This window comes from Coregonus lavaretus, assembly GCF_964263955.1.
Source record: "Coregonus lavaretus genome assembly, chromosome: 29".
In the NCBI taxonomy this organism is placed as follows: Eukaryota; Metazoa; Chordata; class Actinopteri; order Salmoniformes; family Salmonidae; genus Coregonus; species Coregonus lavaretus.
In genome coordinates, this window is record NC_140016.1 from 13,647,603 (window position 1) to 13,663,132 (window position 15,530).

Below are 15,530 nucleotides of genomic sequence, written 5' to 3' on the forward strand. Positions count from 1 at the left end.
CTCTGCCCTATTACATCATGACGGTGGTACAACTCAAGGTTGAGTGTCAGTGCTTAACATAGTAAACTTAACCCATTTTAGTGTATGCACTACATTTGAGGTTTCATCTAAAAGGAATTAAATGAAACAACTTCAGTAGACCCACGCTTACTAAATAAGTAGTGAACAATCAACGTATTTGTAAAAAGGACTATTTGAGTAGTAAGAAATTACTTTGGGCCAACATTACGTCTGAGGAGATGCACATTCTCTCCTTATAACACACTGTCTGGGAGCTGAAAGACACTGAGGAAGAAAACTAAATGGGGAACATTTTCTAGCAGAACTTGGAAACAGGAGTTGAAACAGAATTAAAAATCACAGATAAAGTTTGAGCACAAATGCAATTCCCCTTTGGCGCAAGCAATTAAAATATCAGCTTCAATCAGCCCATGGATCCATCTCCAACTGGACTGACCTCGCTTTCAGACTGCAAAAAAAACAAGACAGTGGAATTTTCCAGCCCAGCTGGCAATGAAGCCTGTCTGCTGGCGCTGAATACATTGTGGTCCCCAAGGATCCACCCCTGCTGTACATTAACAAGAATATATTCCAGACAAAAAAAAGAGACAAGCTTATTTGGATTGGATACATTTTGAAATGCATATACTTGTACAACATATTTCAAAAAAATATCTATACAGTGTCAATAAATAACATCTATGTGCAAAGCATGAAAGTGGATAGTTTTACAGTACAGCATGTTCACCAAGACCTCCCCATGTTGGCCCTAATGACCAACAAATCCAAGTGATTTGTCATCTTTTCCCTAGGTGAAAGAATAGGCTATATAATGCATTTCACCATTGCAGTTTGTTACAGTCCCTTAGGAAATCATACTTTATGCTTGCAAAATAAATCTACTCGTCTCAAACCTAGCATACTAATAACCAGTGAACAGGGATCAAAGGGAGTGATCTTGGTGGTTTCCATGGAGCTCATTTTATGTTCAATTTAGAGCTCGAGTCAAATCCTTGCCATTGAATGTTACCACCAACATTCAGAAATGCTAAGATAATGCTTGCACCTTAAATCCCTGTATTGTAGATTGGTTAACCTACAGTACATAATATCCTAACTACAAACTACCTAAAGAAAATGTGAATCATAATCTAGTTCCAGGTACTTTCCTACAATGGAAACATCCCTTATGAATACAGCAAAAATGAAGACCTTCCCTTATAAATAGTTCATTACCCAAACAAAGCATCATGCCATCCCTTTAGATTTGGTCCCTGCAGTGAGGTATAGGAGGTGTTGTTTGAGGGTCTGGGCCCAGGGCTGCTGATGGCTCTGGCTCAGCTTGCGGAGGAGCAGGCTGTGCTCAGAGCTGTTATACAGGTTGTGGTCCTGGCCTGGGTCTTCCTCCAGGAGGTACAGCTCCCCACCGTGCACGTCTGACAGGTTAGCCTGGAAGCTAGCAGGGTCGAAGCCCACCCACAGGGTGAAGCGATAGTCCCAGGAGCGCAGAGAATAGCCCATTATCCGGATGTCCTTCAGGTCGGGCAGGTCAGAGTTCTCCTGGGGGGTGTCTGCGGGCCGGGGGTACTGGCTGCAGGCAATGGCCTCAGAGTTCCTGCTGTTGTTGTGGTTGAAGGTGTAGGCCAGGTTCTGTCCCTCTGTGCAGAGCTCCACGTTGAAGGAGTTGTCGGGACAGGGGAGTGGGGGCTTCAGCCCAGCCAGGACAGACACGGTGGGGAAGACATCTAGCAGCTCGTTCACATTGCTCTCCGTTCCTCCTGTGGAGAAGAGAGGTAGAGTGAGTCACAGCCCCACAACCGATAGTCTACTACATTATAAATGGGGAATAACAATGTTACATAGGCTGCTTTTAGACAGGCAGCCTAATGCTGATGTTTTTCACCAATTGCCATTTTGACCAATGAGATCAGCTCTGAAAAAGATCAGAATTGTGTAAATGCAGCGATAGTGGAGCACAAACTTCTCCCAATAATCTGTCCTGGGGAAGAATGACTTTTAGAGACAGAAGAATAGAAGTGTGTCTCAAAGGTTGCATTTACAGTGGGGAGAACAAGTATTTGATACACTGCCGATTTTGCAGGTTTTCCTACTTACAAAGCATGTAGAGGTCTGTAATTTTTATCATAGGTACGCTTCAACTGTGAGAGACGGAATCTAAAACAAAAATCCAGAAAATCACATTGTATGATTTTTAAGTAATTAATTTGCATTTTATTGCATGACATAAGTATTTGATCACCTACCAACCAGTAAGAATTCCGGCTCTCACAGACCTGTTAGTTTTTCTTTAAGAAGCCCTCCTGTTCTCCACTCATTACCTGTATTAACTGCACCTGTTTGAACTCGTTACCTGTATAAAAGATAACTGTCCACACACTCAATCAAACAGACTCCAACCTCTCCACAATGGCCAAGACCAGAGAGCTGTGTAAGGACATCAGGGATACAATTGTAGACCTGCACAAGGCTGGGATGGGCTACAGGACAATAGGCAAGCAGCTTGGTGAGAAGGCAACAACTGTTGGCGCAATTATTAGAAAATGGAAGAAGTTCAAGATGACGGTCAATCACCCTCGGTCTGGGGCTCCATGCAAGATCTCACCTCGTGGGGCATCAATGATCATGAGGAAGGTGAGGGATCAGCCCAGAACTACACGGCAGGACCTGGTCAATTACCTGAAGAGAGCTGGGACCACAGTCTCAAAGAAAACCATTAGTAGCACACTACGCCGTCATGGATTAAAATACTGCAGCGCACGCAACGCCCCCCTGCTCAAGTCAGCGCATGTCCAGGCCCGTCTGAAGTTTGCCAATGATGCCATCTGGATGATCCAGAGGAGGAATGGGAGAAGGTCATGTGGTCTGAGACAAAAATAGAGCTTTTTGTTCTAAACTCCACTCGCCGTGTTTGGAGGAAGAAGAAGGATGAGTACAACCCCAAGAACACCATCCCAACCGTGAAGCATGGAGGTGGAAACATCATTCTTTGGGGATGCTTTTCTGCAAAGGGGACAGGACGACTGCACCGTATTGAGGGGAGGATGGATGGGGCCATGTATCGCGAGATCTTGGCCAACAACCTCCTTCCCTCAGTAAGAGCATTGAAGATGGGTCGTGGCTGGGTCTTCCAGCATGACAACGACCCGAAACACACAGCCAGGGCAACTAAGGAGTGGCTCCGTAATAAGCATCTCAACATCCTGGAGTGCCTAGCCAGTCTCCAGACCTGAACTCAATAGAAAATCTTTGGAGGGAGCTGAAAGTCCATATTGCCCAGCGACAGCCCCGAAACCTGAAGGATCTGGAGAAGGTCTGTATGGAGGAGTGGGCCAAAATCCCTGCTGCAGTGTGTGCAAACCTGGTCAAGACCTACAGGAAACGTATGATCTCTGTAATTGCAAACAAAGGTTTCTGTACCAAATATTAAGTCCTGCTTTTCTGATGTATCAAATACTTATGTCATGCAATAAAATGCTAATTAATTACTTAAAAATCATACAATGTGATTTTCTGGATTTTTGTTTTAGATTCCGTCTCTCACAGTTGAAGTGTACCTGTGATAAAAATTACAGACCTCTTCATGCTTTGTAAGTAGGAAAACCTGCAAAATCAGCAGTGTATCAAATACTTGTTCTCCCCACTGTACACAGCCAGCCCAATTCTGATATTGTTTTCACTACTAGGTCTTCTGACCAATCACAATAGGTCTTTTCACATCAGCTCTTTTTCCAGAGCTGATCTGATAGGTCAAAATACCAATTAGTGAGAAAAATATCAGAATTGAAATGCCCGTCTAAACGCAGCCCATTTACTGAATGGGAAGATCTCAATTCATTACTCCTCACATCCTCTCCTTCTTAAAAACCCATTGGATGAGAAAGCCAGAGGTCTCTCCCCTCTGACCTTCTCCGCCAATGGGTTTTGAGAAGGAGACAAGGGGAGAGGAGTATGCAATTGAATCTTCCTAATGGCATCCTCCTTCACTACCACTGATAGAGAAAAAAATAACTGGATAGTTTCCACCATACTGCTATCATCATCACGTCTTGCCAGATCAATGAAACAAAAGTGCACGAGGAATGAAAACTAGTTATTGACTATAGGAGTGTATAGTATACCTTGTGTGAAGTGATGCTGTGTTGGGCCAAACACATCCATGTAGGGAAAGGTCTCGTCCTCTGGCCAAGGACGGACTGCAGTCATACCCGCTACGTAGAACATTAGGGGAACGCGAGTGGCCACGTCAAAGTTGCTGTATTTGGCCCATTCCCCATGCTCCCCTAGTGACCATCCTGTAAGAGAAATGAATCATATTACAAATACATACCTAAACGCCAATGTATTTAAACAATGAGACTATAAACATTTAATTATCGCTATGCAACATGCATAAAGAAACAGTTCATAGTAAAGTCGACATATGCTTTGAATGGATCCAAGCTTGAGGCTTCAGGAGAGTAAAGGCAGAATTTTGATGTCACATCCCCATCTAGTGGACAAAGAACTACAAAAGCAATTTACCTGTTGAAAAGTCAATGCCACTGACAAACCATTATAGGCTAGACAGCAGTGATGTATGCAGCAGATTTCTTTCTACAGTACATAATGTATTGAAACAGAACTAAGAGTTTACTTACCATGGTCAGATGTAAAGACCACAACAGTGTCTTCAGCCAGTCCCAGATCATCCAGAGCATTCAACAACCGGCCCACTTGGGAGTCCATGTATGACACAGACGCATAATAGTGCTGTCGAATCTGGAGCTGAATCAAACATTTATACTATAGTCATGAATAATATGCAACCTGCTGAAGTATAATATGCTGCTTCTACCTGTATAGATTTTTGTAAAAGCGTTTAAATAGTTCACCATTTGTCTGCATCATATCGCCTCTATTTGATTTGACCTGCCATAGGGGCCTTTTTCCCCCAAGTGACACTCTCTAACGTGCAGCTATCGTGTAACAGATTGGTGGATTTCTTTGCTTCCAGTTGTGCTTCAACCATCTAGAGCCACATTGAAAACCATATAGAAAAGATACCTTGCTCCTACAAAATCAGGAAACTACACCTAACCAACCTGGAAATCCTTTGGGATTGGCCCATATGGGAAGCTGATGTTTAGCGCTTGGACATCTTCCCTTTTCCTGATGTCAGTCCAGGGATTGTAGGCCACGCTGGGGAGGCCTTTAGGAACATCAGGATCTGGAGCCAGGGTAATCTTATCCAGGGGATAGAGTGTCAAGAACTCCTAATACACACAAAGAGTTAGGCAATTTAGGAATTAAATTACATTTTCCAAGTGCAAAGGCAGTTTCATCAGTATGTTACAAATCATACCATCTACATTCTATTGAGAGAACAGTAAGTATTGCTAATCTATGTCATGGTTTAACCCAGCATTTCCCAAACTCGGTCCTCGGGACCCCAAGGAGTGAACGTTATGTTTTTTGCCCTAACACTACACAGTTGTTGTTGTTTTTACCGCACTGCTTTGCTTTATCTTGGCCAGGTCGCAGTTGTAAATGAGAACTTGTTCTCAACTGGCTTACCTGGTTAAATAAAGGTGAAATAAAAATAAATAAAACAGCTGATTCAAATGATCAAAGCTTGATTATTTGAGTCAGCTGTGTAGTGCTAGGGCAAAAACCAAAATGTGCACCCCTTGGGACCTGAGGACAGAGTTTGGGAAACCCTGGTTTAACCACTCCTGGTGTTATGAAGTAAGCCAGGCAGCTGCAGTACCTGTGGGATTCTGAAGGGAATGTGAGGTTTGTGGAATCCAACAGCCAGAAAGAAATGTTTGTCAGAATCTCTGGTGGACTTGAGCAGCCTGATGGCTTCCTCTGTGCTCTCCATGTCAGGCAGTGTCCCCAGAGGGGTTTCGGACACATTCACAGAGCACAGCAGGTTGGCATGCAGTTTGCCATCACTGCCCTTGCAAACCTAAACAAAGCAATACATTTCTCTCATGCTAAACATTTAACCTTTTGGAATTTGTTCAAATGCATGAGAAACATCTTATATTAGGCAGTTAGATTTGACATAATACACAGAGGGCTCAAATCAGACAACAGCCATAAGCATCTGTAGCCATTTATATCCTAAAATTAATGTCTGTATACTGAATGGAATTAATTCAGTATACCGACAACATTTAAGCCATACATGGCTAAAGCATCTGTAGACTAGAGAGTTATGGCAGCAGTCAAGGCAAACACTGACCTTCATATTTTCATACTTGAAAGAGGGAGGATGATAAGGAGGTACAGACCAGCTGTACGGGTAATCATCCGAGTGATTAGAGGCTATGCCTTCAACACAAGCACATAACAGTGATATTAGCACAACAGACTAAGGAGGATTAAGAAGACATGAGAAACAGCCTCTGGCAATTTGATAGACTCACGTCACATGACGAGATACTGCACAAATTAAGCAGTAAGGCATTTTAAAACATTGAACACAGTGGACACTGAGGAAAACACGATAATTGTTACTCATTTTTCAATGTAGACTGATAAGAATACACCAAGCACTAACATATTAAGTAGGGTTAAGACAAACGGCAGGTTGGCATTTATTGGGATGAATCTTGTCCTGGAGGCAGCTCTGCTGTGTGATCACCAGTTGGCCTAGCCACAAAGTCATCAGATTTGAAACCTAACCACAATGCTAACCTTATGCCTAACCTTCAATTAAGACCAAAACAAAAATGTGTTATGTATTTTGTTTACTATATAGCCAATTTTGACATTGCGGCTGGCCCATCTAGTGGAAACCGCTCAGCATCCAGGAAAAGACTCATCCCAATAAATGTCAACATGCTGACAAATGGCTAGGATTCCTTTAACCTGGGTGAAAAACCTTTCCAACCGACATGGTGGTGTAGCCCTTTGACTTGAAGTACTGAGGGAGAGTGGTGTAGTTTCCCGCATGTACTCGCCAGTAGGAATTAAAGTCATATAACCGGGTTGTGTCAGGTCTACGACTTGTTAGTAAGGAGGTCCGACTTGGTCCACACACTGCTTGCTACAAATTGAATGACAGAAAGATCAAGACAAATGGGAGATTAATTTATATAGTTACAATCATTGGTAGAGAACGGATTGCCAACTAAAGTAGGCTTGGGCTACAGCGTTAAATCACTTATCTTTATCTGTTATAGGCGTACCTGGGCATATGCGTTGTGAAATACATTACTTTTAGAGGCAAGTTGATCAATGTTTGGTGACTTTACAACAGGATCCCCGTAGCATCCTAATGTTGGTCTCAAATCATCAGCCATGATGAAGAGAACATTGCGCCTAACTAAAGAAAAACAAATTAGTCAAGGTTACAATGGCTGCGTTTACACAGGCAGCCCAATTCTGAATCATTTTCTACTAATTGGTCTTTTGACCAATCAGATCAGGTATTTTGCCAATAATCTTGCAAAATATCAGAATTTGGCTGCCTGTGTAAACGCAGCCATAGTTGCCCCGCCTTAAAATCAGCTACGTAGCAAGCTTTGAACAAACGACAGACATTGAGCAACATAACTAAATTGCAACAATGTTACTGAGCAATTATACGTTTTCACATAGATGCCTTTCAAAAATCGCTTCTTGTTGATGTTGGGTTATTATAAAGGTTTTCGAAAAGTTAGTTACCTCTTCTTGCAACAACGTCATGAGAGAAAATACACAGAATCAGGAACCAAAATGATTTCTGGACAGACAGGGACATCGTGCGGCAACACAGTTGCTAAGAAGATGGTAAGCTAATGTAGCTCGTACGTGTTCTATAATGGTATTGCATGGGCATATACACACGCGACAATTATTCACTGTGTCAAAATATCGATCGCATTGTGTCTGCTGAAATACCTTCCTGGCTGAAAGGACCTCCCCTCTCTCTGTTTCCATTGGTCGTTGGAAAGGCAACGTCATGCTCTGAAACTTAGACGCCCCGCCTTTATTTATGCAGTTGACTGGTAAACTTGTCATTTTCAATATGCACAAAATTATTATATACAAATAAAATCAGTGAGTAGCTACCTTTCTATCCAATTGGCGACGGATTTTTATGCGAATATTCAAGAATCCGCATAAAGAAAATGTGAATTTTCCCACCAGTGGTATGTTTTCACCAAATGGACTTGTTGCAGATAAAAAGCAGTGCGTGATGACGTAATACACACAATGTACTTTTTTGCTTAAATTTTCATGTACGGAATAAAAATCTAAAGTACAATGTGTTTCCATCGCATTTTCAACTCTACAGATAGTTTTGTCACAAAAGCTGTTGTTAAATAGCACATGTGCCAACAGCTCGCAGATGCACTGCGGGTCGGCTGTGCGGGTTGGCTATCTACATGATGAGATTATTATGGATAAGAGCGATAATATTTTTATTTGTCAAACGGCAGTCAAGCATCGATCATCATGTCACCAGAATAAGACCCTTGATAGGCTATTGATACACACACCATATCATCGTGTGACTCCAAATTTAACTTCGATATGATGGTTAGTGTATCAATATTTACGCTAAAGGCGTTTCCACTACCATTTACTTCCATTCATTTGGACCATGGCTGGGAAGACCTTGGGAACGGCTTTGGGCTCATGCAGGTTGGTTGGCACTGAGATTTGTGTGCATGTGTTGTTGATTGTGTGAGGATGAAGAAGCAGAAATTACCAAGGGGATTTTTGTTGAAATCTGACAAGTTTTAATAGCATCTTCCTATTCCTCTTTTCGATAGATGTATAGGCTATTCATTCATATTACATTGCATTTGACAATTGCTCCAGGGAGCTAGAAAAATAACATTTCATGATTTTAAATAGCAGTGATGCTATAATCAGTGGCTTGAATGGTATTTTAGGAAAGCATTAAAAAGTGGTGTGATTGATTTATATATATTTTCTTTCCGTGGGATCCAGGCGAAATTCCCAGCATGGCCCAAGGAGCACCAGCTGAAAGGTACCCATTGTCTCACCCACCACTTTACTCTGTAGTTTGATAGAAGTGACGAGTTGCATGGGGTGACTATTCCAATGACGTCGTTGCCAGATCTCAATGGTTCAAAAGCCAGGGTTATTGAAGAGTCTGGGGGGTGACTATTCCAATGACTTCGTTGCCAGATCTCAATGGTTCAAACGCCAAGGTTATTGAAGAGTCTGGGGGGTGACTATTCCAATGACTTCGTTGCCAGATCTCAATGGTTCAAACGCCAAGGTTATTGAAGAGTCTGGGAGTGACTATTCCAATGACGTCGTTGCCAAATCCTACTTCCTACCACTTACATTTTACATTTTAGTCATTTAGCAGACGCTCTTATCCAGAGCGACTTACAGTTAGTGCATACATTATTTTTTTATACTTGCCCCCCGTGTGAATCGAATCCACAACCCTGGCGTTGCAAACGCCATGCTCTACCAACCGAGCTACTTCCCTGCCAGCCATTCCCTCCCCTACCCTGGACGACGCTGGGCCAATTGTGCGCCGCCACATGGGTCTCCCGGTCGCGGCCGGCTATGACAGAGCCTGGATCACTTCTACTTCCTACTACGTTTCTTCCTACTGTAGGCCTTTACCATCCGTCTTTGAGTCTGCCTATGGTGAAAATATCTCCATCTCTTTCCAGCACTGATGAGTTTTTAGCTGATTGCAATGACCGATGTGTGGTTGTTTATTTGGACTTAGTTTACCTGCCTGTTAGTCTCTTTGGATAACTATGCCAAATTGCTAACATTTAAATGTCAAATACATGTCTTCTATTTTCTGAATAAAATCATCCTGGAAATGTTGTGGTCAACTTGTATAATGCATAGATTTGTCAAATTGTCAGCCAATATCATTTAAGATCCATACAAAAAAGCTACCACTAGAGAGCATTGCTGGCCATATATTTTCCCATCAATTCTCCAAGTTCCCCAGCTCAGATGTGTTAGCTACAGTGTTTGACTTGGGCAGGAGCTCACTGGAGCCGAGTACCGGCACCTCAACTTTTCCACTGCTTAAGCCCATCTTCCTCTTATAGAATATTAGCTCAAAAGTATTGTGTAGCTCCTGCACCTATATATAAGCAGTACCAGCACCCAAATTGAGTACCAACCTATTTCAGTCCGAGTCAAGCACCTGATTATCTATGGACATAAAATTTGGGAATTTGACCAGAAAATTCATAAATAGAAGAAGCAATAGCTAGGGGCCTCAGACTCCCAGGGGCCCGTAAACTTTACAATGTTGTATCATCTTTGACTCTGATAACGTAGGCCTAAATTGTTAAATTATTGTTTGGGGTAAATTGTTTGTGGTTCATTTTACAGTTGATCTTTATCTAAAGCAAATTCCCAGTGAGTCAACTGGTGCACACAATTTGGCGACTTCCTCGCGGACAGCATGGGCGGTACTCCAGCGCTGCAGGCTAGTTGAAGACACGAGACCTCAATGGGCCAGATCTAATCATCACAAATCACCGATGTCTTCTTGACTTTGATGGATGACTGCATACTCTGAAATATATAACTCAGTTTGTAAGTACCACTTTCTTTCAAGACGAACCTAGAGACAATTGTTTGATAGGCTAATCTTCCATATGGTTCGCTCCAGTTATTTTCAATTTTAGATTCGCAAAAAGCCTGTTGAATTCAGTTGATGGTTTCTTCAACTTTACCGATGCGATGGTACTGAATTATATACCTCTCACTTGAAAGAACTCCTGGGACATAATCCGATGTTCTCTTTAGCTTGTGAGTCGTCGTCCTCTTAAAATGATTTTTAACGCAACGTTTTTTTATTTTTTTTCAATAGCCTATTATTGCCTTCTCTTTGCAACACAGAAGGATAATGGTGATTAGTGTTTTTACGCTGTTTCAATAGGGTGTGGTCAATACAATTTAGTCCAGTTGCTTATTGCCAGCAGCTAACTCTGGTATGATCTGTCCATCAATAACTTTATATTCCTTATTCGAATACATAAATCGTAACGCCCCATCTAATTTTCTAGGGATATAAAAGGCTGTTCACTGTTGCCAAGTACCTCAACTCCTCCACGGAGTTGAGGCATAGGCTACTAGAGTTTTTTTAAATGAACCTCTGACTCTATAAATTGATACTTCAAAAATGTAAATTCTTAAACCCTTACCATGTACCTATGTTTGTCCTCTGTTGTTGTGTGCATTTCTTTTTTTGCTGAAATCGATAGTTTTTAATAAAACCTTAATCAAACACAACCACTGACTCAGCAAGAATAGATTCAAATCCTACTCTTGCTTACAGCTGCACTTGGGTCGGACAGGCTTCCTGTTTATCTTAAAAGACCACAGAGCCGAAGCTTCACTGAACAAAAATATAAACGCAATGTGTAGTGCTGTTCCAATGTTTCAAGAGCTGAAATAAAAGATCCCAGGAATTTTCCATAAGCACAAAAAGCTTATTTCTCTCATAGTTTGTGCACAAATTTGTTTCCATGTTAGTGAGCATTTTATCCTTTGTCAAGATAATCCATCCACCTGACAGGTGCGGTATATCAATAAGCTGTTTAATCAGCATGATCATTACACAGGTGCACATTGTGATGGGGACAATAAAAGGGCATTCTAAAATGTGCAGTTTTGTCACACAACACAATGCCACAGATGTCTCAAGTTTTGAGGGAGCGTGCAATTGGCATGCTGACTGCAGGAATGTCCACCAGAGCTGTTGCTAGAGAATTGAATGGAGTATTTCTGTCTGTAATAAAGCCCTTTTGTGGGGAAAACAGATTCTGGTTGGGTGGGCCTGGCTCCCAAGTGGGTGGGCCTATGCCCTCCCAGGCCCACCCATGGCTGCGCCCCTGCCCAGTCATGTGAAATGCATAGATTAGGGCCTAATCAATTGACTTTCCTTATGAACTGTAACTCAGTAAAATTGAAATTGTTGCGGTTATATTTTTATTCAGTATATATATGGCTCGGAAAATGTACCTCAATCCAGGGATGAGAAATGGCGCTGTACTACGAATTGTCCCATTATCTCAACTGCTACACCAAGATTGAACGACTGCTAAATAACCATCAGTCGTTCAATCTTCTCGGTGTAATAGTTGGATAATGGGACAATTCTGACTATAATGCAATTTCTCATCCCTGGATTGGGGTACGTTTTCTGAGGAATATCTTGCGCCAGCACCGCAGTGTCTTAATCTAAACAGGAAGTCTGTCTGACCCCAGGGCAGCTGTAAGCAAGCGTAGGGTCGGAATCTATTCTGGCTACCACCGACTGTTTCCTCTAGCGGTCAAACAAGGAATTCACCTGTATTTACCCCCCAAAATAAAATGCTAATTAGCTGCTAATGTTGCTATCATTAAGAACTACAAATGCCATGATGATGTGGACAAGACTGCCGAATCGAGGCAAAGGATGAACTATGTAATGTTAGCTAAAGTTAGTAATGAATAAATTGGCAAAATGTCTTTAAATTGTGCAAGTTTTAAATTGACACAATACCTGTTAGCAAAGGTGTCAGCTAGAGATGACATGCAGGAGCTTGCAGGGATTTGTAGTCTTGCATGAATTGCGGATACAGTGAGGGAAAAAAGTATTTGATCCCCTGCTGATTTTGTACGTTTGCCCACTGAAAAAGAAATGATCAGTCTATAATTTTAATGGTAGGTTTATTTGAACAGTGAGAGACAGAATAACAACAAAAAAATCCAGAAAAACGCATGTCAAAAATGTTATAAATTGATTTGCATTTTAATGAGGGAAATAAGTATTTGACCTCCTCTCAATCAGAAAGATTTCTGGCTCCCAGGTGTCTTTTATACAGGTAACGAGCTGAGATTAGGAGCACACTCTTAAAGGGAGTGCTCCTAATCTCAGCTTGTTACCTGTATAAAAGACACCTGTCCACAGAAGCAATCAATCAATCAGATTCCAAACTCTCCACCATGGCCAAGACCAAAGAGCTCTCCAAGGATGTCAGGGACAAGATTGTAGACCTACACAAGGCTGGAATGGGCTACAAGACCATCGCCAAGCAGCTTGGTGAGAAGGTGACAACAGTTGGTGCGATTATTTGCAAATGGAAGAAACACAAAAGAACTGTCAATCTCCCTCGGCCTGGGGCTCCATGCAAGATCTCACCTCGTGGAGTTGCAATGATCATGAGAACGGTGAGGAATCAGCCCAGAACTACACGGGAGGATCTTGTCAATGATCTCAAGGCAGCTGGGACCATAGTCACCAAGAAAACAATTGGTAACACACCATGCCGTGAAGGACTGAAATCCTGCAGCGCCCGCAAGGTCCCCCTGCTCAAGAAAGCACATATACATGCCCGTCTGAAGTTTGCCAATGAACATCTGAATGATTCAGAGGAGAACTGGGTGAAAGTGTTGTGGTCAGATGAGACCAAAATCGAGCTCTTTGGCATCATCTCAACTCGCCATGTTTGGAGGAGGAGGAATGCTGCCAATGACCCCAAGAACACCATCCCCACCATCAAACATGGAGGTGGAAACATTATGCTTTGGGCGTGTTTTTCTGCTACGGGGACAGGACAACCGCATCAAAGGGAGGATGGACGGGGCCATGTACCGTCAAATCTTGGGTGAGAACCTCCTTCCCTCAGCCAGGGCGTTGAAAATGGGTCGTGGATGGGTATTCCAGCATGACAGTGACCCAAAACACACGGCCAAGGCAACAAAGGAGTCGCTCAAGAAGAAGCACATTAAGGTCCTGGAGTGGCCTAGCCAGTCTCCAGACCTTAATCCCATAGATAATCTGTGGAGGGAGCTGAAGGTTCGAGTTGCCAAACGTCAGCCTCGAAACCTTAATGACTTGGAGAAGATCTGCAAAGAGGAGTGGGACAAAATCCCTCCTGAGATGTGTGCAAACCTGGTGGCCAACTACAAGAAACGTCTGACCTCTGTGATTGCCAACAAGGGTTTTGCCACCAAGTACTAAGTCATGTTTTTCAGAGGGGTGAAATACTTATTTCCCTCATTAAAATGCAAATCAATTTGTAAAATGTTTGACATGCGTTTTTCTGGATTTTGTTGTTGTTATTCTGTCTCTCACTGTTCAAATAAACCTACCATTCAAATTATAGACTGATCATGTCTTTGTCAGTGGGCAAACGTACAAAATCAGCAGGGGATCAAATACTTTTTTCCCTCACTGTATGAGAGTAAATAGAGCTAAATATATTGATAAAAGTCACCTTGTCTGAGAGAGATTTACATGGTTATCAAAACGTCACACCAGGGTAAACCTACATGAAACACAGCCCTTATTTTAAGTGTTCCTAAAATTCCCTATGGGAAAAATGAATGGTGGAAAAAGGATTGGAACCATTTCCCTGTTTGACTGCTAGGTTTTATGGGTATTCTGACACCACTGTGGGGCTCTATTGAATCTCAACAAGGAAACAGTCGGTGGTTGTATTTTATTAACGTTTTATTAAAAAGTATGTATTTCAGCAAACAAAGAAAGGCTCGCAATAACAGAGGACAAACATAGGTACACGGTAAGGGTTTAAGAATGTACATTTTTGAAGTATCAACGTATAGCGAGTCGGAGGTTCATTTCAAAAACTCTAGTCTGCGCTCAACTCCGTGGAGGAGTTGAGTTACTTGGCAAACTGAAGTGTTGACTTGCTGAACATAGCCTACTTGTCTAGTGCCTCAATTATGTTCCCCCACATTCCTGAGGGCAGAACTGACCAAACACATCATCAGGTGACAGTGACGAAATGTATTTGTATATAGGCTACAGTATCTATTTAACTTAAACAAGTTTGTCAGTCCTTGCATTGTACAACACCTTCTCCTGCATCCTGTGTCAGTGCAGTGGTGGAGCACTGATCCTGTAGGAGCTGGTTTGGTGCTGGACAGACGGGTTGACTTGACCCACTGTGTGGAATGAAAACAAAGGAAATAATCACATTTTGCTGCAGATGTTCCAGACACACAGAAGCAGGGGCTCCAACCTAGGAGTTTCCTTTATAAAGTATACCTATAGGCCTGCCTAATACCTAAATACTGTACATGTCAGCAGAACTGGGCACCACACTAATGACAAATGCAATGAAGTTCCATCATGGCTTTTAAAGAGCCTCCCTTAGTTATCTGATGATAAGAGGATGATAAGGTTTGTTATTAATTTGAGGCTACATCTTGCCTGATGACTCATTCTGAATTGAATTCTGCTGCTCTATCAATCGCTCCAAACGAGGCGTGGCGTTTGCCCTGAGCGATGTGGACGGTAGCCAGGCAAACGTATATCGGCACATCTTGAAGAAATATCCCCTTGTATATGTCTTTATAGGTGGTATTGTATATGGATTTTAAAGGATAAAGATATCAAGGTTGCAGTGCTCTCTGGATTGTTGTAGCAGTTCATTGTACAAATTGAACGCAACATTTAATCTGCATTGTCCTTGACCATTAATTTTTCTAACAATGATATATGGCAATATTACGAAGCATATTGGCATGAAGAAAGCTTATTGGCTTTGGCAGCTGGTCCACAATGT

The 15,530-nt window shown here is 42.2% G+C and overlaps 2 protein-coding genes across 3 annotated transcripts in view; one reads left to right on the forward strand and one right to left on the reverse strand.

The window, feature by feature from the left end:
• Positions 1 to 614: 614 nt before the first annotated feature.
• Positions 615 to 7,921, reverse strand: ids (iduronate 2-sulfatase). 2 transcript variants are annotated; one of them, XM_084146888.1, is made up of 9 exons: positions 7,675 to 7,921; positions 7,197 to 7,333; positions 6,877 to 7,054; positions 6,248 to 6,336; positions 5,768 to 5,968; positions 5,103 to 5,273; positions 4,659 to 4,785; positions 4,140 to 4,313; positions 615 to 1,778 (listed from the first exon to the last, which is right to left on the reverse strand). In XM_084146888.1, exons 1-9 carry the CDS (start codon positions 7,748 to 7,750, stop codon positions 1,249 to 1,251), a joined length of 1,683 nt encoding a protein of 560 aa, XP_084003014.1. In that variant the 5' UTR covers positions 7,751 to 7,921; the 3' UTR covers positions 615 to 1,248. The 2 variants fall into 2 exon arrangements, with proteins under 2 accessions (XP_084003014.1, XP_084003015.1); XM_084146889.1 differs by having other exon boundaries at positions 6,903 to 7,054; positions 7,675 to 7,880.
• A 2,542-nt stretch (positions 7,922 to 10,463) lies between these two features.
• Positions 10,464 to 15,530, forward strand: part of LOC311105151 (uncharacterized protein) — a 28,209-nt gene continuing 23,142 nt past the window's right edge. The window contains exon 1 of the mRNA XM_084147192.1: positions 10,464 to 10,545. The gene's annotated coding sequence lies outside the window, so the exon portion shown is untranslated. The remainder of the gene's footprint in view (positions 10,546 to 15,530) is intronic.